The 24,722-nt window shown below is 36.3% G+C and overlaps 1 protein-coding gene across 4 annotated transcripts in view; it reads right to left on the reverse strand.

The window, feature by feature from the left end:
• LOC145674429 (pickpocket protein 28-like) overlaps positions 1-24,722 on the reverse strand; it is a 216,180-nt gene that overhangs the window by 145,001 nt on the left and 46,457 nt on the right. For all 4 annotated transcript variants that reach the window (XM_081744475.1, XM_081744476.1, XM_081744478.1 and 1 more), the window contains exons 3-4: positions 16,683-16,814; positions 8,798-8,937 (exon numbers count right to left, since the gene is read on the reverse strand). In XM_081744475.1, coding sequence (XP_081600601.1) covers positions 8,798-8,937; positions 16,683-16,814 — 272 coding nt within the window. The remainder of the gene's footprint in view (positions 1-8,797; positions 8,938-16,682; positions 16,815-24,722) is intronic.

Raw genomic sequence — 24,722 nt, forward strand, 5'->3', positions numbered from 1 at the left:
TACCTAGGAACACACGGTGGTTCAGTGGTAAAGTGCTCACCTGTGGCGTTAGGGGCTCCTGCTTCGATCCTATCTCAAGTGAGTTTCTGGTGCACAATGTCGTGTCCAGAGATTATTTTGGGTCCTAATTTCACTAATTTCTTTTCATTTTCATTCAAATTCATTAATCATTAGGTTATCCTTTAGCCTACAGAACATAACGTGGGGCGTAAATCTAGAAATTTCATTTTATAACTGTTATTTAATAAGTTATCGACGGTATGTATATACAAAAAAAAAAAAAAAACGTTCAAGTCATTATATACAAAAAAAATGAATTTTACATAATGAAGACAAGTATTTAAAACTATCTATGAATTATATCTGAATGATTATACAGTGTCTCAAAAAGTTGTCTATTTCAGAATAGCAAATTAGCATTATTATTTTTTGTTTTTTGTAAGGAAAAAAAAGGTGCAAGTTTTATAATTGTTTACGGCCTCTATTTCTTTTAAATTTGTAACTTATTTGTTATTACGCTTAGGCCAGGTTTTCTGTTATTCAAAGATAACTTTGTTATCAACAGTAGATCGAAACGAATTATGATCCTTGGCTCATTACGACTACTTTCATAAGTTATTTCCTTACGCTATATCTTCTTTTAATTATGTGCTAAATAATAGGTTCACTGAACTCCTGTAATTGTTTACATGTTTTGGTAGAATACTCCAGAGCTTAGGCCTCTTTATTTGAATTTTCCTTTGTTCTGAGATCCGTATGGAAGAATTATATATAACGCTCATTCAATAAACAACCGGAAGTATTTCTTTGTTATTTTTCGTGGTGTTTTAGAACTATTATTAGATGGACCTGGCACGCCTAACTCTTGAACGGGATGCTAGGAATCAGTGAAACAAGATGGCAGCACCCTTCCAGGTTTTCTACAACGTGGAGCAACGGAGTGTCATTAGATTTCTTTTAGCTGAAGGGTTGAAACCAATCGTAGAAACAATTTTGAGATGAACAAATAATAATATTACATTTTAAATATTGGTTTAACCTAGGAAGGAAAATGTTTTCAAATATCTCAGAGAACACTGACGTAAGAGAAATTGGTTTGTAGTTTTGCACTTTATCCCTCTGCTTTTGCACTTTATCCCGTTTTAATACCTAAAATATACAGTTTGTTCTTACTATCATATGGTTCCGCAACGTATTCCTTCCATATTTCTTAAGCTGCAATTCCGTTCATTAAAAACTCATTGCATCTTTAGTTTATATGTTGTCATAGTATTTTTCCATTGCTGCCCTGCTATTTCCATTAAATTTACCTTCATACTCATTATTCAGATTTCTCTATCCTTTTTAATTCTTCTTGTCATCTTTGCTTCTATTTTATATTTCCCTGTGTTTGTAAATTTTCCTTCTTAATTCGCAGATTAACTTTCTGTGCATTCTTTTCCCGTCTCCAGTCCTTCTAATCGTTGTTGAGCAATGGGAAAATGTGTGGCTGCAGCCAGACTACGTTGACTAACCAAGAAGTATAACCTTTTTAAAAATCTCTTTCCTTGAAAGTGGCAGAAGTCAGTGACATTTCAATCACACCAATCTAATACTTAACAACAGATATAATTTTTATCTGTTCAGGCTGTCATTACTTCTTCCGTAGAGAACTAAATACTTTCAGCATTGATCCATTTCATTTCCTTCACAAAATATTCGGGGGACTTGTCCCCCTTGTTCCCCCACCAGAGACGCCGAGGGTCTCTTGCAATATATAAACGTATTTTTATGTGATATCAATTGATTTTTTAAAGGAAAATTTGCTGTTAAGATGTCAGGATAAACCACTGTTTATGTGTCACACTAGATGCAAAGCAGAAGAGCATTGCATCACTCAAACATTAAAAATTTTGAGATGTAAATGCAACGCCGACCGTTTTTAAATTGCAGTTACATATAGTTTGTTTGCTCCAACACAAAAATTTACATTGTAAAAGTGTCATAAAAATATTATTATTTCGTTGGCATCAAAAACCTTGGAAAATCGGCACTTATTTTCGCGTTTCTAAATCGCTGCAAACGGAAAGCTACTAGGTGACTCGCGATAACGGTACCTCATGTAAAATAATATTGTCTAGCGCTCTCTTGTTCCACATTTTGATTATCTTTTATCTATTTGAAGATATTACACAATTACTGTAAAATTAACGGTATTTTAATTTCGAAGTTATTAGGCATCTTAGTGAATTATCAGAATTACTTACCTTCACATTTTTTATATCCCAAAATTCAAGGTGCGGGACATGAATATATTCCGGGCAGTAACCCTACAGTGTGTCGATCATATTCCTTTTCAGTTATATGCTATTTCGGTTCTACGCGTTTCCCTCATATGTCGTTTCAATCTGTAACGGGTTTCCCCTACATAACTTCAAGAAAATGATAGTTACTTAGTATTGCTGATTGTAAGATTTTTTAATTTCCTTTCGTATGTAGATAACTGCTTTCGATCGTATGCGTTTCGGTTGTATACCTCGTTTCGGTTCTACGTATGTAATTCCCACCAACACAGACAGAAAATTTCGATTTTAATTTTCTATTGATTGTCTTAATTTTCTAAATTTGGTCCATAAATAGAGCTCAGATGTGCTGAATCAACACGTTCGGAAATTTCGGGATTATTATTTTTTTAATTTTTCAAAAATACTCTTTATAAAAGTCTTGTTATTTCATGCCCATAGGCCAAAAAAGACCAAAGATATGAAAACGATAATACATAGTTTGTCAGACTAGCGTCATGCAGCAGCCCCATAGTTTCGTCCGAGGTCAACTAATAACTGGATTACATGACGAAAGAAGTAAAAAAAAAAAAAAAAAATGAAATCTTTAAATTTTACGCCCCACGGTTATACCGGCTAGGTTAAAGGAGACGGTGGTGATGAGAAATGAATGAAATGGTGGAATGAATAAAGTGGGAGGAAACGGAAGAACCTATCGAAAACTCTCGCTCACCGCGTTTCTCCACCACAAAGTTCACTTGGCGCTAGCTGAGATCGAACGAGGACCCCATGCACCAGAGTTGAACACTACCACTGAGCCACCGCGGCCCCTCCATGAACAAAGAAGTGTAACTTGCGCTGTAGAGAATTTTTCAACCCCACATTACATCACCCGAGCATCAGGAAAGTTATTCCTTGCATAGTTGGAATCGAAATGCCTGATGAAGTGGAAATCGTTGGGAGAAAACGTCAAACTAATAGTTGGTGAGAAAGGGTTTTACATGCGAGTGGTCCCGGGTTTGATTCTCGGTGAGGGCACTCGATCGAAAAAGTGTAAACTGTTTTCTCAGGCCAGCGATCTTGAATGATGTTTGCCTGGGTTTTTCTTATTCACACCAGGCAAATGCCGAGATGGTACCTAACATATAGGTCCCAAGCTGTTTCTTTCCTTCCCTTTCCTCGGATAGTGTGATCACCGAGGGACGTCATCCTCATACGTGACGGGCTAACATGGCTATAGATGCCAAGAGTCCAGAAATCTAACCCCTAACTAATCCTCTAAAAAGGGTTTTACGCTGCAACTTATAAATGTTGCATCATTGTTTAAAGCCTATTATACATCGTCATAGTTTTCCATCGAATATTGTATCAACATTTTTTTATGGTAATTTGGTCAAATAAGTTGTGTGTAAGGCACACATAGCTAGGTTACTTGCATATCAATATTTAAATTAGTATATCGTGATTTGCATATCAAGGGATTAGTGGTATATTAAATTTTTCGATTTATTTATCAATTTATATCCTATTTTTTTATTAACATAAGGAGATGACTGTTCAAAATTAGGTAGTATTGTAATTAGGTATGTGAATATATTGTGTTTGTTTGGATTCAATAATATTCTTGCATCGAAATAATGAAATACAGAGGAAATATCTACAGCACAGAAGAAGCAGAATCCAGTTAAAAAAAAAAAAAGTTTCTGCACTCAAGTCGAGTGAGCGCAGATGTTCGTGCAGCAGTATTGCCACCCGAAAGATAGTGATATTTGGTCGAAAAAAAAGCTTTTTCTTATTTCTTCTTGAGAAACAACGAAGAAAATGAAAATAAGAATAAATTTTCAAGTTGACAACGATGTCATCTGAGTCTGTACTGACGACAACCAGACTAGAGTTTCTTTGTGGTAAAAGCAATATAATTTTTCATACTTCCGTGCAAAAATATCAGTAACAATAGGTGTGAACCACGAAGTTTCTGGTCAGATTTTATGATATCTGCTGAGAGCGCGTCTAAGACGTCTCAAGTAAAAACGAGCCTATAATTTTTCATTCAACTTCCTTGTATTTTCAAAATGCTGGAGCTAAGGACATTCCCTCCACCGACCTTCACCCCTTGTAAATAAACTAAAGAAAACAGTCATCTTCTTCTTAAGTTATTATGCATTCTTGAATGAGTAGAATATTCTAGTATTCCTTAGCCTTGCTTTTCCGTGTCTCAGTTTATTTACAAAACATAAATACAAAGCTTATTTTGGTTTTATTTGTATCCTCACGTGATGTTGTGAAGGGAGGAACATGGTATGTAACAGCAGCAGCCAGGTGATTCCTCACAAGCAGTAGAAAACAGGAAAAGAGTGTTTGTGTATAAATATTGATATGACATGCAATGACAATCACATATATATGCTTCAAATCAATAAGGAAGATGTATTTAAAGTGGTATCAGTTCTAAATCTAATTATTTGTGTTGTTATTTGTAAAAATTTCACAAATAGCACGGACACAGGCTGAGTAGTGTTTTGAGAGTGGTTTGGATGTTCCGCCACCAGAGGTCAGTGACTCTCAGACCACTATGCGCCCTGTAAACATGTCTGCTAGAAGGTATATCTGTAAATAGTTAGCATCTTCAAATTAAAATTTAACATAGATCGAAGTAAGGAAACTCAGTATGATAGGCATCAGTTTGAGGGTACAAGTTTACCATATTAGGTTACAATGTTAAAACAGAACATTAAGCAAAAGTAAATTATTTATTAGCAAAAGAATAGGACAACGTGTAGTCACTAGACTTGATGGCACCAAGATGCTTCCACCCTTCCGCACCATAAAAAAGAAGTGTGCTTAGAAGCGAGTCTCAGGGAAATAAAGAAATGGATAGTTTTATATATACGAAATGGGCGGAGTAGAGTTAGTTGGTGTTAGTTCGTTGATCGTGCGGATGAAATTTCGTTTAGAGTTCAGTTCGTGAAAGTTGACTCTCTTTACAAGAGAGTAGATAGCATATCACAATATAGAGTAAAAGTAATTCTCCGGTTTGGAGATGAACTTTTTTTGAATTGTACTCGTAATAGTTACTCGAGTGTGTTTCGAACTGTGTTTTGAACTCGTAATAGTTACTCGAGTGTTTTTCTCTTATTTTTTTATTTGTTTCAACTGATAGTTGAAAATGTCGAAACTGGCTATATAGTTTTATACAAATTATATATATCAACATACTTCCTTGAAGCTAGTAAAGGTCCATCATATTGACCTAAGCTTTCAGAACTGTGCTACGTGAAAGACTTCCGTTGTAAATAATGCGTCGTGTCATCTTGTATGTATATAAACAGTGTTAGATTCGTGTGCATGAAGTTAATTTTATGCTAAAATCTAATCAGATCGTGGGTAGACATGATCTACAGACGGTGCGACTGAAATACTTATACATCGTTCAGTTAGTTGTAAATACAGTGAAATCGAGACACGATTCAAATTTCTCGAAGTACACCTAGTCATTCTCTACGAGAAGGACTTGTACATAGTAGGGATGACATACTAAGGTGTTTTGGGATCATCCACATGGACATAAGAAGAGCTCCAGCAAGTATTGCCGGAACGGAAGAGGCGATACCATCGGTGAAGGAGTTACAAGACGTCCCGTAAACGGAAGAACGGGACCAGCGCCGAATTTGAAGGAACAATAACGCGTGTGCACAAACTGATAATTATAACCAATCAAATCAATACTACTCGAATACGTATTATCATCTCATTCAGTGTTCATTGGTGATTGTGATTTTTTTTGTAATTAAAAGTTTATCATCTGAAAACGTATGGAATTTCTCTTCTACCTTCACCTTGGGAGACATCACAGGTATGTGTTGGATTATCTGTTCTATGTTCTTTTCTTTACAGCATCGCCAGAGGAGCAGATAATCAGCGAATTATAGCTTCTGTCTGTCAGTGTATGATAGTTATATGTGACATTATTGGTATTTGTTTCATGAAGTTAAAACCAAGGAAACGCCCTGGGAATAGCACTTCATTTTGTTTAGAATGATGAGATTTATCACTCGTAAATTCAGAGTATCCTACATTCAAAATTTAAATGTTTTAATTTTGCTTTAATTAAATAATAATTTATTTATGCTCTACCGACATTTCCAAATTTATTTAGATTATTGCATATTAACTAACTTTAATTATTAAAATTACCATAATCTTTCCCTCTACCTTACACATTTTAATGTTTAGGACAGTTTACTCCATGTCCTACACAGTTGGCTAAAACTTTTTCACCCATTATAAACGATCAAATATAAAAGATGAATATCCTTGCTCATTTGTTTATATTTCTTGATTCAATTGTTAGGTTTTTGGGGCGCGGTGGCTCAGTGGTAGAGTGTTCACCTCCGGTACTTGAGGTCCTTGGTTCGATCCCAGCTCGCGTCGTGTGAACTTTGCGGTGGACAAACACCGCACTCGTGGGTTTTCTCGGGGTTCTCCCGTCTCCTCCCACTTCCTTCATTCCGCCATTTCATTCGTTTCTCAGCATCACCGTCTCCTTTAGCCTAACCGGCATAACCGTGGAACGTAAAACTTAAAATTTTCATTTCATTTCAATTGTTAGATTACGTGAACATATGTATGTAGTTTTATGGTGGCACCTGCTGGTGTAACTACAATGAATAAGGTTGTAGAAATGAGTGGAATTACTATTCACAGTTACGTCTCTCATTTCCCTTCTTTATTGCTATTCCCAAATACATCTTATTTTCATGTTTTCTTTCTTGATCAGTAAATACGTATGAATCTATACTCTATCTGTTGGTCCGATGCTTAAATTTCGTCTAATTCAGTTAATTTTCGAGTAACATTTGCAACTTTGGGGCACTCATTAAGAAGAAATAGTCCGTAATAAAAATGCAATGTTTTACAGTTAAAATGAGAGAGTACATATTAAAGAGGATTCTGTAGGATATTAAATTCCAGAGGAATTTTTCACAGTGTAGGAAACTACTTATTTATATTTAGAAATACAAAATTATTACGTGTTCTAGCCTATGTGCTTTTATGCAACATCAAGTGTTTTCGGCACTATCCTCATTTACTTGCCCGCTCTCAGTCACTGATGCCCCTGCCTCTTGCGAACCCAACCCTGTGCTAACTCGTGGGTCCCCTGCTGTATTCGTACTTTGAATCGGTTAAATATCATCCTCACTTTTAATGGCCACCTAACGTAAATTGATTTTTCTGTTGTTTTTTTTTTTTAAAATGATATTCGTCCGACGCGTATTTATACCTTAAAGAAAGTCCTCGTAAAGTGAATCTGCACTCATAAATGCAAATCCTGCCCTAAGAGACAATTTTTGAGACTTTACGAATGAATTTCGTGAAGAAGTAATTACATATAATAAGATAGCACATAATCATTCCAGATACATCATATGCTTGCATATTGTCGATCTGTACGCAATTATCTGAGCATGCACCAAAGTAATAACATACCAGAGCGTCTTAAAAAGTCATTTAAATCAAGAAAAGTGAAAAGATGTTCGTTTAAAATTTCACAGAATATTCTTAATCTACAACAATTTTGGGAAGTCACCTGAGGTACTTAGCCCTAATATTCTTTAATAGTTATACAAAACAGATTACTGCTAGTATGTATCGAAAGAATGTCAACTGCTTTCCGTGTCCACATCATACTCGATTTTAGTACCACCGCATAGCGCTTTTCGTTTGTTTTCTTTGATACAATGTTGGATAGAAATAGAACAAGTTCTAATTTAGAACAGTTGTATCAAATATTGTAACCAACCCAGAAGTTGCATACAACTTGATACCGTACACGTTCAAATTCCACTTTGATGAAATATTTGATACAATATATGATGGAATATTTGTTCGTCTATAACCGGATTAAACGACATTTTCCTGTAACACCGCAACACAATGTCTGTTGCGGATAAGTTAGCGGTACATTTAATAGAGTTCAGCAATGTAAGGTCAGCGGTGATGGTTTTACCTTGACAGAGAAGGACATGGAGGATTATGTCTACCATACACCATCACGTCAATATCATCTGCGAGTGAAATGGTGGTTTTGAGAAATGATCCTACTACCGTCCGGACATTTTACAACATTCGTGCCACATGTATTTTTCATCTGAAGGGAAAATCTGAAAGGAAGGAAATGTTGCCGATTGTTTCGTACAATGAGAAAACTGCATATTCCCGGCGAATGGTTTATTGGCCGCTGTCTATTCATGTAGCACCCATGAGCTCAACTTTGTCCCGTAGCCATCGCATGGAACTGTCATAGGACAATGGTACGGTATACGCCTAATTAGTCTGGAATACATTTTTTTGGAAGGCTCGCTTTCACGGAGTTTCTAGACGAAATCAATAGATTTATGAATGAATAAACACAATCGCGTTTCTAATTTATTTACTCACTCTAAATCTACGTAGAATTTTAAACAATTTAAGACAGATTCGTAGGTACAGTTTACCTAACTTAAAATGCGAGGAATCACAAATGTTATAAGACCTACCTTTCAAAACAAGATCTGTTGCTTTCTCCGAGATATTGCAGACCATGTAGACTTGTATGATCACAGAACTTCCTGAAATGTCTTCCCATTCTTCTTACATATTTCAAAGATACATCCTCATGATCTGGTCCTCTTGCAACCTTTGGATTAGTAGAAACATATACATCATCGCTTTGTTTAGGTTGATGGGGCACAACAGCATCATATGATTGAGTAATAGTCTATAAATAACATGAAAAAGTTTATCGGTTGAAGTTAAGATCTGTCGTTTCCTGTAACATATTTTTTAAACAGAAATTTCCTATAGTAGAGCAGTGGCGTATACTTGTTTAATGGCTTGGGCTATCACTAACCTCTATAACATCTGTTTATTATTATTATTATTATTATTATTATTATTATTATTATTATTATTATTATTATTATTATTATTGCAGTTTAATTTCCACGTTGTTATAGTCTTCAAAATAAGAAAAACCTTACAACGCACTTTTCTTTTATCAAGTAGATAAATATGATTTTTTCTTCACTAGCAAGACTTATTAGTATTACGGAAAAACGATCGTACACTTCTATCTTCAGTTGTTGCATGAAGTATCCTTACATTTTCTTTCGGATAGGTGGTAACCCTACTAACTAAAGTAAATAGAGGCTGTCCGAGTAATAAAGAGCGCTGAGATAGGCGATTAGCAACGAAGAAGCCTCAGTCTAGGATAGGATAGGATAGGATTGTAGATTTCTGGGCTTTCGGCATCTAAGGCCATTTAGTCCTTCACGGAAGGAAGAGAGGATTGGGGAAGGAAGGAAGCGGCCTGGGACCTATAAGTTAGGTACCACCCCGGCATTTGCCTGGTGTGAATGAGGAAAACCCAGGAAAACCTCATTCAGGGTGGCTGGTCTGAAAAAGCGTTTCACACTTTTTTCGACAGAGTGGCCACACCGGGAATCGAACCCGGGACCGCTTGCACTGAAGGTGAGAGCGTTAGCGATTACGCTACGCGGGCCACAAGCCTCAGTCTTAGAGCTTTCGCAACGAAACGCAAATAATGAAACAAGTATTTATAGCAGGTAGGCCAACTATCGCAAACTACTGTAAAACAAACTTTTCGTTGCATTGACACAAACTCTTACAGAACGAGGCTCAACATGTCCGATACAATAGACTGAAATAGTGTGACGTCACATCCTTCTCGTTGCCATGGTGATCGCAGTTTTATTTTCTAAACAGCATTGCGTAAGAACCTAAGTACAAAGCGAAAACAGTGATGTATTAACTTCTGGATTGCAAACATTAGATTAAAAGGAAAACTTGTATATGTAAAACAGATTTCCAATGAATGAAACTACGAGAAGATAGGAAAAGCAAGGAATTTGGTAAATAATATGATAAAATATGACAAGCGTTGAAAGTGAAATGTTTCCTTTGATACTGTAGATTTTGTGTATTTATCTATACATTTGGAGGTTACTTTTTTTTTTTGATTGTTTATTTTGTAGCCACTGTAACTATGCACCCATATTTTAAAGTGTGGGTATAAGAAATCTGAATGCGCCAATATAATTGACATTATTTTCAAAGTAGACAGTGACTTTTCCTTATAGACAAATCGTATTTTGTTCTAGTTTCATTGTGCCGACAGCTTGTCAGTCTCTACCTTAGAGTTTCTACATTGCGTATAATTGCTTTCGTTCATTATGGATTACGTGGTAATGACGCAATTTCTATCTTATCATTTTACGTAGAAATGTAGTCTCTGTAGAAGATTCCTTAGATGTTACTTCATGAATTACTGAATTTCACTCGTAAAATAGGGGCACCATATTCTTAATATGTACCTTACTTTATCTTCAAAATATTATACAATTGTCTAATTAACAGTCTGTAATTATTAACAACAGACTTAACAGTATTCCTTTCGATTCATGTATTTGTTTAAAAAAAAACATGGCGATCACCATGGTAACGAGGAGGAAATGACATCATTATTTCAGTCTATTCTCGGAGACCCCCCAAATGCACTGTCATTATTCGTATAATTTTCCTTCACTCAAGCCCAAGAAACAGATTTCTCTAGAGGCAACTGGTGTTACCTGGCAGCCCATTCGTACGCTGTGGATGGAGGTGGAGCGAAAGAGAATGCGCATGTAACTTCACGATTCTCACTAGACAAGTGGTTTCTGACACGTTGTCATATCGAAGACCTCTTAAGAAAGCGAGACAGACTGTGTGCAAAGAAATTAATGGATGTTTCTAAATACACATAATTCTGGGAAACTTGTATCATTGATAATGTATAGAATTATCAATATAACTTTGTTTATACTATAATAACTTTATTTTGTAATATTCTAGGGCTACTGCCGCTAGTCCCGGAAGCCCACAGAATATGCCACTGTAGTAGAGTACCTGTAAGAATTAGTTGTAAAAAAATGAGCTAATAGTAATGTGATGTATAGTACACCACTCATCTTGATACTTATAACTTTTAAACAAATGGACAAAAAGCGCTGAAATCTTGTACCATGAGAACATTGATACAGTCATATCCAAAATGATTGTTGCATATCTATAACTTTCTTGTTGTGGGAATATAATTTTATAATGATTTTGCAAAGTACTTTTAATTCTGTTACTGTGTGTATAATCGGGAAATGTATATTTGTGGTAAATTTCATAGGAAAAGAATTACAAATACGAAAATTAGAATGAGTAAATCAAATGTTGCTAAATGGACAAGAAAGTTTTATTTTCGTTATATTGTTTTCATTTACTGCTCTTTTGACATGAAATGTGTCACATACATATCTATGCTCATTATACACATACTAACTTTATAAGAAATATCGGGCGAATTCGTTATCAAATTATATTCCTACAACAAAATATTTATAGACATGCGACAATAATTTTGGATATGAGTGTACAAGAAAAATATTTGGGATACTCTATGATACCTCAAGATTAACTATGTTGCAAACTGAATGTAAAGTTGTATACTTTCCAATGTCATCGATGTATTACATATGTCAGAGGCACATGTTAAAACTGAAACATATAATACCACATTTGTCATGAAGTCTTTCTAACTAAGAACGCTACAGTCTCACAAACATCAAGAAATAACCAAATTTTGGAAACAGCGGTTATAACACAGGTGAGACGACGGGGTAATACAGATACAGAATAATTTAATGTCAAATACTACGGTCCTCATATAATGTATTTCGAACACGTAGAAACAGGGTTAAGAGTTAAAAATTTGACTTTTTTCAAAGCACTTAATTTGAAAAGTGTTTAGTATTGCATCGAATTACAAATTTAGTTCTTAACAGGCAAAGACTTGTAATGTCGTTTACAGCAATTTGATATTTTCAACCATTCGGGAGATATAAAAATATGGTCAAATTTTATATATTGCTTAGAATGGCGTATTTGTGCGAAATTTTAATACAATTTTAATTTCCTTACCTTCTATAAGACTACAACACTTTTTGGTAGGTATACTTTTTGGTAGGTATAATTGCAATAAGTTCTCGGAGCTACATACTTTCAAGGAGTCTGCAAAGGGTTTATCCGGTTGCAATAATGTGAATAGACTTTGGGGAGATGGCTGAAATTCAGCTCAAATGTAGAAGAGAATATGTAAATTCTATAATTCCAAAGCACATTGTACTAAAATGGATGGAACATAGTAAAAAGGCACGAAACATTTAAGTCCAAGGAAAATCAATGAAAAACAAATAATTTCTCCACTTATCTCAGAAACCCAAAAAAGGGAGATAGCTGAAATTCAGCTCAAATGTAGTAGAGACAATGTAAATTCTATATTCCAAAGCACATATTGTACTAAAATGGATGGAACATAGTAAAAAAAAGCACGAAACTTGAAAGTCATAGGAAAATCAATGAAAAAGAAATTATTAATTTGTGAACAACAACACAACAGGTAAAACCCAATTATAGTGTTGGTGAATTACAAAATAAACTTACAATAATTTTCTTGAACATATTATAGTTCATTTTACATATATCGATTTCGTTGTTTTCGATACATAATTTGTTATAAGAAGAGCATATTCTCCAGATTGGTGACTTCAATAATACGTTGGTCTTTTTTTTTTTTTTTTTTTTTTTTTTTTTTTTTTTGGGAATAGAACAGGCCAGAGTTTTTAACACGAGTTTTAAGTGTCGGGACATGAAAATTTAGTGTCAATATCAGATCTGTACTATTAAACTCATTTTGTACTATTTTACGAAGAAAGATCAGATCTACCACATTTCGCCTTTGTTCTAGTGTAGGCATACAGATGTTATCTATTAATGTAAGATAGTTTTCGTAAGATGGATAGATTCCAGTATATACTCTTGTATATACTCTTATATATACTCTTGTATTTGATAAATTAGGATTGGACTTTTTCGAGTTGGTTTCAGTATTGTTGTTGCGATGGGTTCCAGATCACAGCAGCATATTCCAGTTTTGATCGGACATAAGAGTAATACATTTTTGTTAGTATAGGAATATTATTAAACTCCTTTCCCGTTCTAATTATGAATCTTAACATTTTAAAAGATTTATTAACTATGTTCACTATATGATCATTAAATGTTAGTTTCGTATCAAACGTAACCCCGAGATCTTTCATTGAATATAATCTGTTCAATACGATCTGATTAAATGAATAATTAAACTCTACTTGATTTTTGTTTCTAGTAAACGATAAAATACATTTATTTATGTTTACACTAAGTTTATTAAGAGAACACCAGTTTGCAATAGTTTCTAAGTCATGTTGTAAGTTGAGACAGTCATGGATGGTCTCTATCCTGGCGTATATTTGAGGTCATCCGCAAAGAGCAATTTGTTACTTAATGATATGTGACCAGGGAGATCGTTAATGAATAAAAGAAACAATAACGGACCTAGGTTGGAGCCCTGTGGAATTCCAGAGTACGCAGTATAGCCAGTTGATTTAAACTCTTTGTAGATAACGTCTTGTTTACGATTGCTTAAATATGATGAGAAGAACTTGATCAAGGGAGGAGAGAAATTATAGTTGTTTAGCTTATGTAATAATGCTTTGTGATTGACTGTCAAACACCTTTTCAAAATCTATATATATATATTGATCCACCTGACATCCAACATCTAACGAGTTCGCTATGAAGTCTGTGATAATTGCAAGATTAGTTGTTGTTGATTTGTGTGGAATAAAGCCATGCTGATATGATGATATTACTGGTTGTATGTGGTGAATTGTCCGTCTGTATAAAATTTGTTCAAATACCTTTGCAAAAGTAGATAAAATAGATATGGGCCGGTAGTTGTTTATTTCAGTTTTATTATTGGTCTTTTGTATTGGGCAAACTATAGAGGATTTCCATTTATCTGGAAAAAAAATGTTATCAGAGAAAGGTTGAATGCAATCCATAGTGGATACGTACATGCATCTATACACTCCTTTATAATATATGGAGGTATTCCATCGGGTCCAACAGATTTTCTGGGCTTTAATTTTTTGATTGCCATTTCTACTTCAGATTGAGTGATTTCATCTACGCTAAGTAACTCTAGTTTTTCATTTACATCATTTACTATAGTGATATTTGTGCTGACTGTGTCATGTACAAAAACTGAATTTCTCCACTTATCTCAGAAACCAAAAAAGGGAGATGGCTGAAATTTAGCTCAAATGTAGAGGAGGCTATGTAAATTCCATATACGAAAGCACAATGTATTAAAATGGATCAAACATAGTAATAAAAGGCACGAAACATGAAAGTCCAAGGAAAATCAATGGAAAACAAATAATTACTCCACTTATCTCAGAAACCAAAAAAGGGAGATGGTTGAAATTTAGCTCAAATGTAGAAAAAGTTGTGTAAATTCTACATTTTAAAAGCAAATTGCCCTAAAAGGATGGTACATAGTCAAAAAGTACGAAACATTAATGTCAATGGAAAATCAATGGAAAACAAATAATTCCTCCACTTATCTAAAAAACTATAAGGAGATGGCTAATTGAAAGCTTATTGCAAGGACATAATGAAGACCTTAGAATCGATGTACATGCCCAACCCAAAAGGAGTGTACCTGGAATGAAATTTTAATTATTTTACATACTCCCCCAGAAGCTCAATGTACCTGTTTGCAAAGTGTTCCTATATTTGTAGACAAGTTAAACAATTCTGAAGACTTCTTCACACCTTTATTCCGTAGCACAAATGACCTTATTTACAAAGTGGCATACTTTCAACTGTTATTGACGGATTAATGTCCCACAATCATGCCTTTTAGGCTAAGGGAGACGGTGATTAAGGAAAGTTAATGGTGAAAAAACTAGTGAAATGAAAATGTGGTAGGAAACAGCATCAAGTGTTGTTTGAGTTTGGGAAATTAATAGTTTGACGGGGCTACATTTGGGGAATAAGGAGGATGATCTACACACTGGTACCCTAGATCATGAAACGTCATTTGAGTTTGCAGTGTTCTCTTCACAAAAGAAAGTTGTCCTTTCCCATCCGGTTTGTCTCTTGAACTTCTTGGGGGTGAGGGGAAGCCCAGTGCTGCCACCCCATTTTCTGTTGTTTCGTTTCAGGATTTTAGTGGTACAACTATGTTTTGTCCATGGTTACTTTTAGTGACAAATTGATCGGCATTACAGTCAAAATGGAAGATGACTTCCTTTGATGCCCTCATTCTTTCTCGCTTTTCGCCGCCTAATATTTTTGGGAACCCATTTTGCAGAGATCTTGCTCATACCCGAATCATTATGAGTTAGGCTACCGGAGAATTCCCGAAAATAGCCCACAATTTCTGCCTCACGTTTTGCTGAGATTCTACGATTTTCAAGAATAATGTTATGAATTTCATCCACGATTTTGGGGACAGTCAGTGATTTTGGGCTTCCTGAACGTGGAGCATCACCTGTTCAGATATCAACAGGTTTAAACTTTGCTACCCACTTCTTTCCGATTGCATATGACTGAGGAGAGTCGCGTAGTGTTTTACTGGTTTTCTCATCAATTTGCTTGGGTGATTTTCCTTAGAACAAAAAAAAAAAAAAAAAAAAAAAAAAAATGACAGCTCTGATCCTATGTTCGTAAAATTCGCTGGTTGGGCACATATTACAACTTCGGGGGCCTAACTAATTAACTAACTATGGCCTACGAAAACCGAAGGTTCAACCCCGCGTGCACAAAAGCTCTCCATGCACTTCTATCCTTAGTCAACTGGATCCAGTTTCTAAATTGTATTCCTATTTCTGCGAGATCCATCTTAATATTATTCTCCCATCTGCGCCTAGGTCTTCCTAATGGCCATTTTCCGATTGGAGTTTCTGTTCGAACTTTGAAAGCGTTCCTACTTTATTCCATTCTGGCTCCAAGCCTCCTAAATTTGATGACCCTAACAATGTTTGCTGACAGTATAAATTATGTAATTCCTTGTTATGAAGTTTCCGCCATTCTTTTTTCCCGTGCCTTTTGTGTCCTCGAATATTAGTCTCAAGATTTTATTCTCAAATACTTTCAGCCTATGTTGTTCCCTCAGAGTAAGCGACCATGTTTCGCAACCATACAACACAACAGGCATAATTATCGTTTTATATATTTTAAGCTTCAAATTCAATTTAAATATGGGCCTGGAACACACAATAAGAATACTACTAGTTTTCGTTAAGCTTACATTTTGTTCAACATTGAGGTGGAGGAGCGGTATTAAAATTGTTACAATAAATGTTAATGCTTATAATAATGTAAGTTCAACCATTTACGGAAGCTTTACAGAAACCTAGAATCTTGCATATTTATAAAATTAGTGTTATATTTTACTACAAGAATATAAAATTGTTCAACAAAAGTTATCAAATATTACATGCTTACTTGTAAGAACATTTTCAATTCCCTTATTTGGTTTCTAATGGTATTGATATCTTCTTTCATTTTGCGCTGTTTCTTTAGAAATTCTTCCAACGTATCCTCGGCTGTAGTTTTCAGTGGCGACTTCCTCCTAATCTGCAGGAAAATCAAATCAAAATTTCTAAGATTGTCTTTTCACCAATAACTAATTTTAGAAACAATGCTTAGTATTTCTTTAACTCTTCAGCAGATATATAATGTGTATTTGCCGAGAGATAAGGAATGGGAGAATTTTAATATCAAAGTCAGAATAACGATCTAAGGCCTACTGCTCACTCGCAACTTTCTGTCGGGCAACTATCTCATTGCCCTGGCTAAATGCTCTGTGTCTTATGAGAGACTGCTCACTGAGGCGACGGCGAAAGAAAAGTTGCCGAGGTGTCGCAAAGCAAGGAAGCACATGGCCATGAAACAGTTCTCTAACAACTAAAAATGCATTGAGTTTTATGGGAGTCCGCTCACTGCAGCGACGGCAGTGAAAAGGTTGCTGAGGTGCTTCCAAGCAGGGAAATAAAAAAAATGATGTTTTCTATAAGTTTTTCGCACAGTAGTTCTTTCCGTGTGCAACGCGTGGGGAAAAAGTATTTCAAATGAAAACTAATATGACTAATTAGCGATAAGGACAATGAAAAATTGAGAAAATACGCCCAGCTTTATATTATCTATCTATCTATTATATATACGAGGTAGGTTCAACCATTATTGTCCCCGGCATATTTAAAATACTTGTGCTAGGATGGCTGATGAGGGATATTGTAGCCTAATGTCTTAGATGCCTATATGCTAAATTTCAGAACCATAGCTGCTATATTAATATTCTTTTTTGTCGTTTCAGGTGTGAGAGGGGGACATGGCTAAAAGGTTAAGCCCAAAGAAGATTCATTGGACATGATCAGTGTGTTGGGTGATGGGTCTCCTTCCTACCAGGTGGTAAAGAACTGGTGCCGCGACTTCTGTTGCGGCAGAGAAAGCTGTCAACAGACCCCTGGTGCTGGTCTTCCAACAACAGCATGCACCCCAGAAAACATCGATGCTGTGCATGATACGATTATAGCAGACAGACAAATCACGGTGCAACAGTTAGCAGACATCATGCACATCTCTGCAGGCTCAGTGGAAACCATTGTGCATGAACACTTGTTATTCAGAAAGATGTCAGCGCGATGGGTACCTAAAATGTTATCTCGTGAACATCAGAAAGACAGAGTTCGATGTTCAAGGGCTGGATTGGAGGTTATGGGGGCAGACCTGAAACAGTTCTGTGATAGATTTGTGACAGTGGATGACACGTGACTCCACCACTATAATCCTGAGTCCAAACGACAGAGCATAAAGTGACGGTACAGCAGTTCGCCTCCCACACGCAAGTTCAAGGTGCAAGCATCAGCACGCAATGTTATGGCCACCATTTTTTTGGGATGCGAAGAATGTGCTCCTTATTGACTACCTGGAGGTTGAACACACTATCACGAGGGCCTATTATGCAGACCTAATCTCTAAGTTACGCCAAGCAATCAAGGAAAAACGGCGCAGGATGTTGCAGCGAAAAGTGCTGTTCCACCAAGATAATGCTCCGTCCCACAAAAGCCACCTTACTGGTGCCGCAATCCATACTGCTGGTTTTCATGTGTTGGAACATCCTCCCTACTCACCCGACCACGCCCTTAGTGACTTCTATTTGTTCCCAAAGTTGAAGGACCACCTCAAGGGGAAGAAGTATCACTCAAATGCAGCTGTTATTGACGCTGTGGAGGAATAGGTCGCGGCTCAGCCAGATACTTTCTTTGAAGCTGGCATAGTGGCTTTACAGCATAGGTGGAAGAAGTGCATTATTGGAGACTTTTTAGAAAAAAAAATACTCCTTATAGGTCAGACTATAATTATTGAACCACCCTCGTGTATATTATATAAGGTTTGCAGAAACATTCAGATATAAATTTAGAAAAAAAATGTGAGAGAAAGTGTATTTCGCTGTTATAAGAAACTAGAATCGCTTCGAGGGATTAATTTTTAAATCAGTATATAGCGTGTAAAACTTTGCCTTCAGCGATCTCTCACTGCATATAGGATGCACACAGTATTTTATTTTTCTTCTTTTTTTCCTTCTTAAGAGGATCTATCACTGCAAAATTAAAATACCGCTAATTTTGTAGTAACTAAACGATATCTTCAAATAGATAAAAGGGAATCGGAAAGTGGAACAAGAGCGCGCTAGACAATATTATTTTCCATTAGGTAGCGTTATCACGAGTCACCTAGTAGTTTTCCGTTTGCAGCCATTTAGAGGCGCGAAAATAAATGCCGATTTTCTAAATGGCTGGAAATTGAAAGCAGATAAGTGAGTCATGATAACGATATCTCATGTAAAATAATATTGTCTAGCGAGATCTTGTTCCACTTTTTATTATCTTTTGTCTATTTGAAGATATCACATAGTTACTGCAAAATTAGCGGTATTTTAATTTCGCCGTGATTGGGCCTCTTAATTTTTTGTCTTTACGGCAGTCCGTGTTTGGAGCAGTCGAATTGATCGGGACCGGGGGCAAATAGCCTCGCTAGTAACGTCTCCATTAAACCTTAATCAACCAATCAATTTCTTTCTTAAATTGAGCATTAGCACACAAGCAGTAGCACATTCATTGAAGTCCATCACACTGTGTCCAATCCCACCAAATCTTGATGTCAAATGCTCGGCAACTTTTCTGTTGCAGTCGTTAGTGAGCGAGGGTGTGGCAACAAAACGGTTTTGTCTTCCTAAAGTTGCTGACTAGTTGACAGCGACCAGATAGTTGCGCAACTGTTTTGTCACCAGTGAGCGGTAGACCAAAAGATATTAAAATGACTGAATTAGAGCTATTGTTAGGAAAAAAAGAACCTAATTTATATCTGACACATGGTTTTATTCTGAAATAAACGATATTTCATATCAAGTTTTCTAAAAAGAATGCGCTTTTGATGGTCAAAATTCAGAAGATATTTTTTGTTCTTTGAAGAAGGTTATGAAACCTCATATGCGACACTATTCGATAACTTTCTGTGACTTTTCCGGCCAACACCATAATCCCGTCGCTATAGAATTTCGTTGTTTCTGGTGATTACAGGCTTCTTTTAAATTAACATAACATCGTTCAAGAAGTTCTTCAGAGACCAAAACAAATAATCTGACTTGCCAGGTCCGGGTTATACGTTGGATGCAATACAATTTCCCTCCAAAGTACTCCCCATTTCCGGAAGGCCATTCAAGATGTATGCGGTTGTCAGCGTAATGTACGACATAGTTTGTTTACCAGGTAAGCTTGATTATTTTGAATTTCTAGAGGCACTCGCTAGAATTGTTATTTTTCGAAAGTATAGGTCCGAGTCTATCGTTCTGCCGGGTGGCAGCAGCTCATGATGCACGATGAACTTTCAATCTAACCAAACACACATCATAACCTTCGTGGGCGTCAGTGTACACTTTGCTACAAACTGTGGAACTGCTTCTTACTTCGACCACCATCATTTCCCTCACATTGTTGTCTTAGGATATCTTGAGATCACATGTGATCAATCGCTTCAGAAATGATTTATTTCCAGTAGAGGTTTACAGGTAGAAATTAGATCGAGTAAACGTTTTCGAGCCAGATCATATAGTACCCAAACGTCGAGCTTTTTTGTAGCCACCTTTCTCCAAATATTTTAACATTTTTTGGTGATGAGTTTTTTGGTCACTGGCGATGTCATGACTATGTTACTTGCATCAACACGAAACAGAGCATTCGTCATGCATTATCGAGTTAGGAAAAGGAGGCGAAAGGAAAGTGGCGTCTCAAACTCTCATGTGTAAGTCATTCATCACAGTTAAAAGGTAAGCAAACCTATAGCAACGTCTTTGGACGCACATTAAGTTACAATGCCACTGGTAAGAGAAGACGACTGTTCGGACAGTTCCAAAGACCACACGTTGTACCCATCATGATGTTACCACCACTATATCTACAAGTTTATTACATTCTTTGCATGTATTCTCCGGAGTTTGGGTTGCTATATAATCTTTCACTTCGTGTGATCTAGTATGTTGTCCTTGTTCCATTTTCTTTTCGATTTGGTCTTGCAGGTGAATTAGGTGGTGTCATTTGTTATCTGTGTATTCCTGAAAAAAGTGTCCTTAAGTACATGTTTGCTTTAGACGGATTAACCCTTTTTCACAAACAAGCACCACGTTGATATCTTACTTAGTGGATATTTATCGTTTTGTTGTTACTGTTCAACGCTTCCTCTAGAAGATATGTATCTCTCCTCCTATTGTTGAGATCACTCAATCCTGTCACATCAAGCAGTTCTATGCCTGGAATGTTAGTCCACCCATCCAACACAGGAAGTTTGATGGTTGCATATGCTCATGCAGTTCTTAGTTTAACAACGTCTAATATGTGTAACATATTCCAGTTATGCTCATTTGTGATTAATAGGAATATAAACTCTTCTTCGTTTCGATTATTTTTCTTTCTTCATAGTTATGTATTGTACGTGTCATTCTTTCATTCTCAAATCTCATGCTTATGCAGTCGTGAATTTCCTAACCAAAATCAGACAAAACTTTGACACACTGTACTTCCTGCCCAAGTTTTTCTTTTAAGAGAGACAATTGAACGTCAATGCACCTTGTATTACGACCCACTCGGGAGAGTAATGCTCCCGGAAGTGCGTTTTTCCGCGCGCTACTCTAGCCAGCTGTTTTACGCGCTACCCTAACCAGTTGTTTTAAGTTTGTCACAAAATTTATATCATGGAGTACAAGGGGAACAAAACGATCCCTATATCATGGAGTACAAGGGGAACAAAACGAGACCTGCGGGGCTTCTAACGCGTTCCTACTACTACTACTACTACATATTTGCACAAAAGTAAATCACTTTTTTCAGTATCATTTCCATATTATTTTAATTTAATAAGTGTTATAAAAATGTAAAAAAAAAATGTAAAAAAAACTTTCCTCGGGCCGGGTTTGAACTCACGCCTAAAGAGATTTTTTATTGCTAGCATATAGTACTAGCCCACTCGGCCACGAAGTAGTAGTCCCCCCGTTATGGCCGAATGACTCATCCTCACTCTCTTTTATGACCAGGGTGAAAGGTCAATGACCTGGCCCAGGGTCAATGACCTAGGGGTACTTAGGACCACCCCCTCTAAATTTTGGCAGGGGTACCTTGGCCCACCCCCTAAATTTTGGCAGGGGTACATAGGACCACCCCCCTTAAATTTTGGAAATTGCCAAATCTAAAAATTTGGTATGGTAGCCTAGGACCATAGTATGTACCCCTATCAGTATTGGGTGTCTATGTCGTTCCCTTTCATGGGTAAAAAATTGCCAAAAATTTAAATTTCGGGGGTTTTGGACCTAATTTATCCCCTTTGATGAGGTGTTATTACCCTATATAGTTATATGGGCGTATACAGGGGTCCATTACCTTTCATAACATATGGGTATATTAATGCACCCCTTGAAATTTTTGGGAGGGGTACCTTGGCCCACCCCTTCAATTTTGGAAATTGCCCAATTTAAACATTGGGTATTATAGTATAGGACCCTAATATGTATCGTGATAAATTTGGGCGGTCCACCTTGTTTCCTTCTAGGGGTACAAAATTGCCAAAATATAAACGTAAGCAATACGTTATACCACGTGTTTGGTTTTCGACCTAATTTATCTCCTTGGATGAGGTCCTATTACCTTATATAGTTATATGGTCATGTATAGGGGTCCATTATCTATCATAAGACATGGGTACATTGGTGCACCCCTTGAAAAATTTGGGAAGAGTACCTTGGCCCACCCCTTAAATTTTGGAAATTGCCAAATCTAAAAATTTGGTGTGGTAGCCTAGGACCATAGTATGTACCTCTATCAGTATTGGGTGTCTATGTCGTTCCCTTTCATGGGTAAAAAATTGCCAAAAATTCAAATTTCGGGGGTTTTTGACGTAATTTATCACCTTTGATGAGGTGTTATTACCCTATATAGTTATATGAGCGTATACAGGAGTCTATTATCTTTCATAAGATATGGGTACATTGGTGCACCCCTTTAAAAATTTGGGAGGGGTACCTTGGCCCACCCCTTAAATTTTAGAAATTGCCCAATTTAAACATTTGGTATTATAGTACAGGACCCTAATATGTATTATGATAAATTTGGATGGTCCACCTCGTTCCCTTTTAGGGGTACAAAATTGCCAAAATATAAACGTAAGCAATACGTAGTACCACGTGTTTGGTTTTTGGTCGATTTTATCCCCGTTGATGAGGTCCTATTACCTTATATGGTTATATGGGCGTATACAGGTGTCCATTACCTTTCATAAGACATGGGTACATTAATGCACCCCTTGAAAAATTTGGGAGGGGTACCTTGGCCCACCCCTTAAATTTTGGAAATTGACCAATTTAAACATTGGGTATTATAGTATAGGACCCTAATATGTATTATGATAAATTTGGATGGTCCACCTCGTTCCCTTTTAGGGGTATAAAATTGTCAAAAATATAAACGTAAGCAATACGTTGTACCACGTGTTTGTTCTTTTGGCCCATTTATCCCCTTGGATGAGGTCCTACTACATTATATAGTTATATGGTTATGTATAGGGGTCTATTTCCTATCATAAGACATGGGTATATTGGTGCACCCCTTGAAAAATTTGGGAGGGGTACCTTGGCCCACCCCTTCAATTTTAGAAATTGCCCATTTTACACATTTGGTATAATAGTATAGGACCCTAATATATATTACTATAAATTTGGGTGGTCCACCTCGTTCCCTTTTAGGGGTACCAAATTGCCAAAATTTTAGTACAACCACGTGTTTGGACTTTTGACCTAATTTATCGCCTTTGATGAGGTGTTATTATCCTATATGGTTATATGGGCGTATACAGGGTTCATTACCTTTCATAAAACATGGGTATATTAATGCACCCCGGTAGAGGTACCTTGGCCCACCCCTTAAATTTTGGAAATTGCCCAATTTAAACATTTGGTATAATAGTATAGGACCCTAATATATATTACTATAAACTCGTTCCCGTTTAGGGGTACAAAATTGCCAAAATATAAACGTAAGCAATACGTTGTACCACGTGTTTCGTTTTTTTACCTAATTTATTCCATTGGATGAAGTCCTATTACCTTATATCGTTATATGGTCACGTATGGGGATTCATTTCCTATCATAAGACATAGGTACATTTGTGCACCCTGGAGGGGTACTTTGGCCCACCCCTTTAATTTTGGAAATTGCCCCTTTTACATGTTTGGTATTATAGTATAGGACCCTAATATAGATTAGTATAAATTTGGATGATTCACCTCGTTTCCTTTCATGGGTACGAAATTGCCAAATTTTAGTACAACCACGTGTTTGGTTTTGGCTCAATTTATCCCCTTGGATGAGGTCCTATTACCTTATATGGTTATATGGCCATGTATGTATTGGTCCATTTCCTATTATAAGACATGTGTACATTGATGCACCCGAGGGAGGGGATTCGGTATCATAGTACATGCCTCAACATGTATCATGATAAATTTGGATGGTCCATCTTGTTCTCTTTCATGGGTAAAAAATTGCTAAAATATAAACATAAGCAATATGTTGTACCATGTGTTTGGTTTCTGGCCCAATTCTTCCCCTTTGATGATGTTCTATTACGTTATATGGTTATATGGACATGTATATGGGTTCATTTCCTATCATAAGACATGGGTACATTGACGCATACTTTAAAAATTTGGGAGGGGTATCTTGGCTCATCCACTCGGTTTTAGAAATTGTTTAATATAAGCATTTGGTATCATAGTACAGGACCTCAATATGTACCACTATAAATTTGGATGGTCCACATCGTTCCCTTTCATGGGTAAAGAACTACCAAAAATCAAATTTTGGAGGTTATTGACCCCGTCTTATAAGGTTTTAACGCGTTATATGGATATGTACAGAGGTTTATTACCTTCATATGTTT

Source organism: Thermobia domestica, chromosome 17 (genome assembly GCF_964235325.1).
Source record: "Thermobia domestica chromosome 17, izTheDome1.hap1.1, whole genome shotgun sequence".
Lineage (NCBI taxonomy): Eukaryota > Metazoa > Arthropoda > Insecta > Zygentoma > Lepismatidae > Thermobia > Thermobia domestica.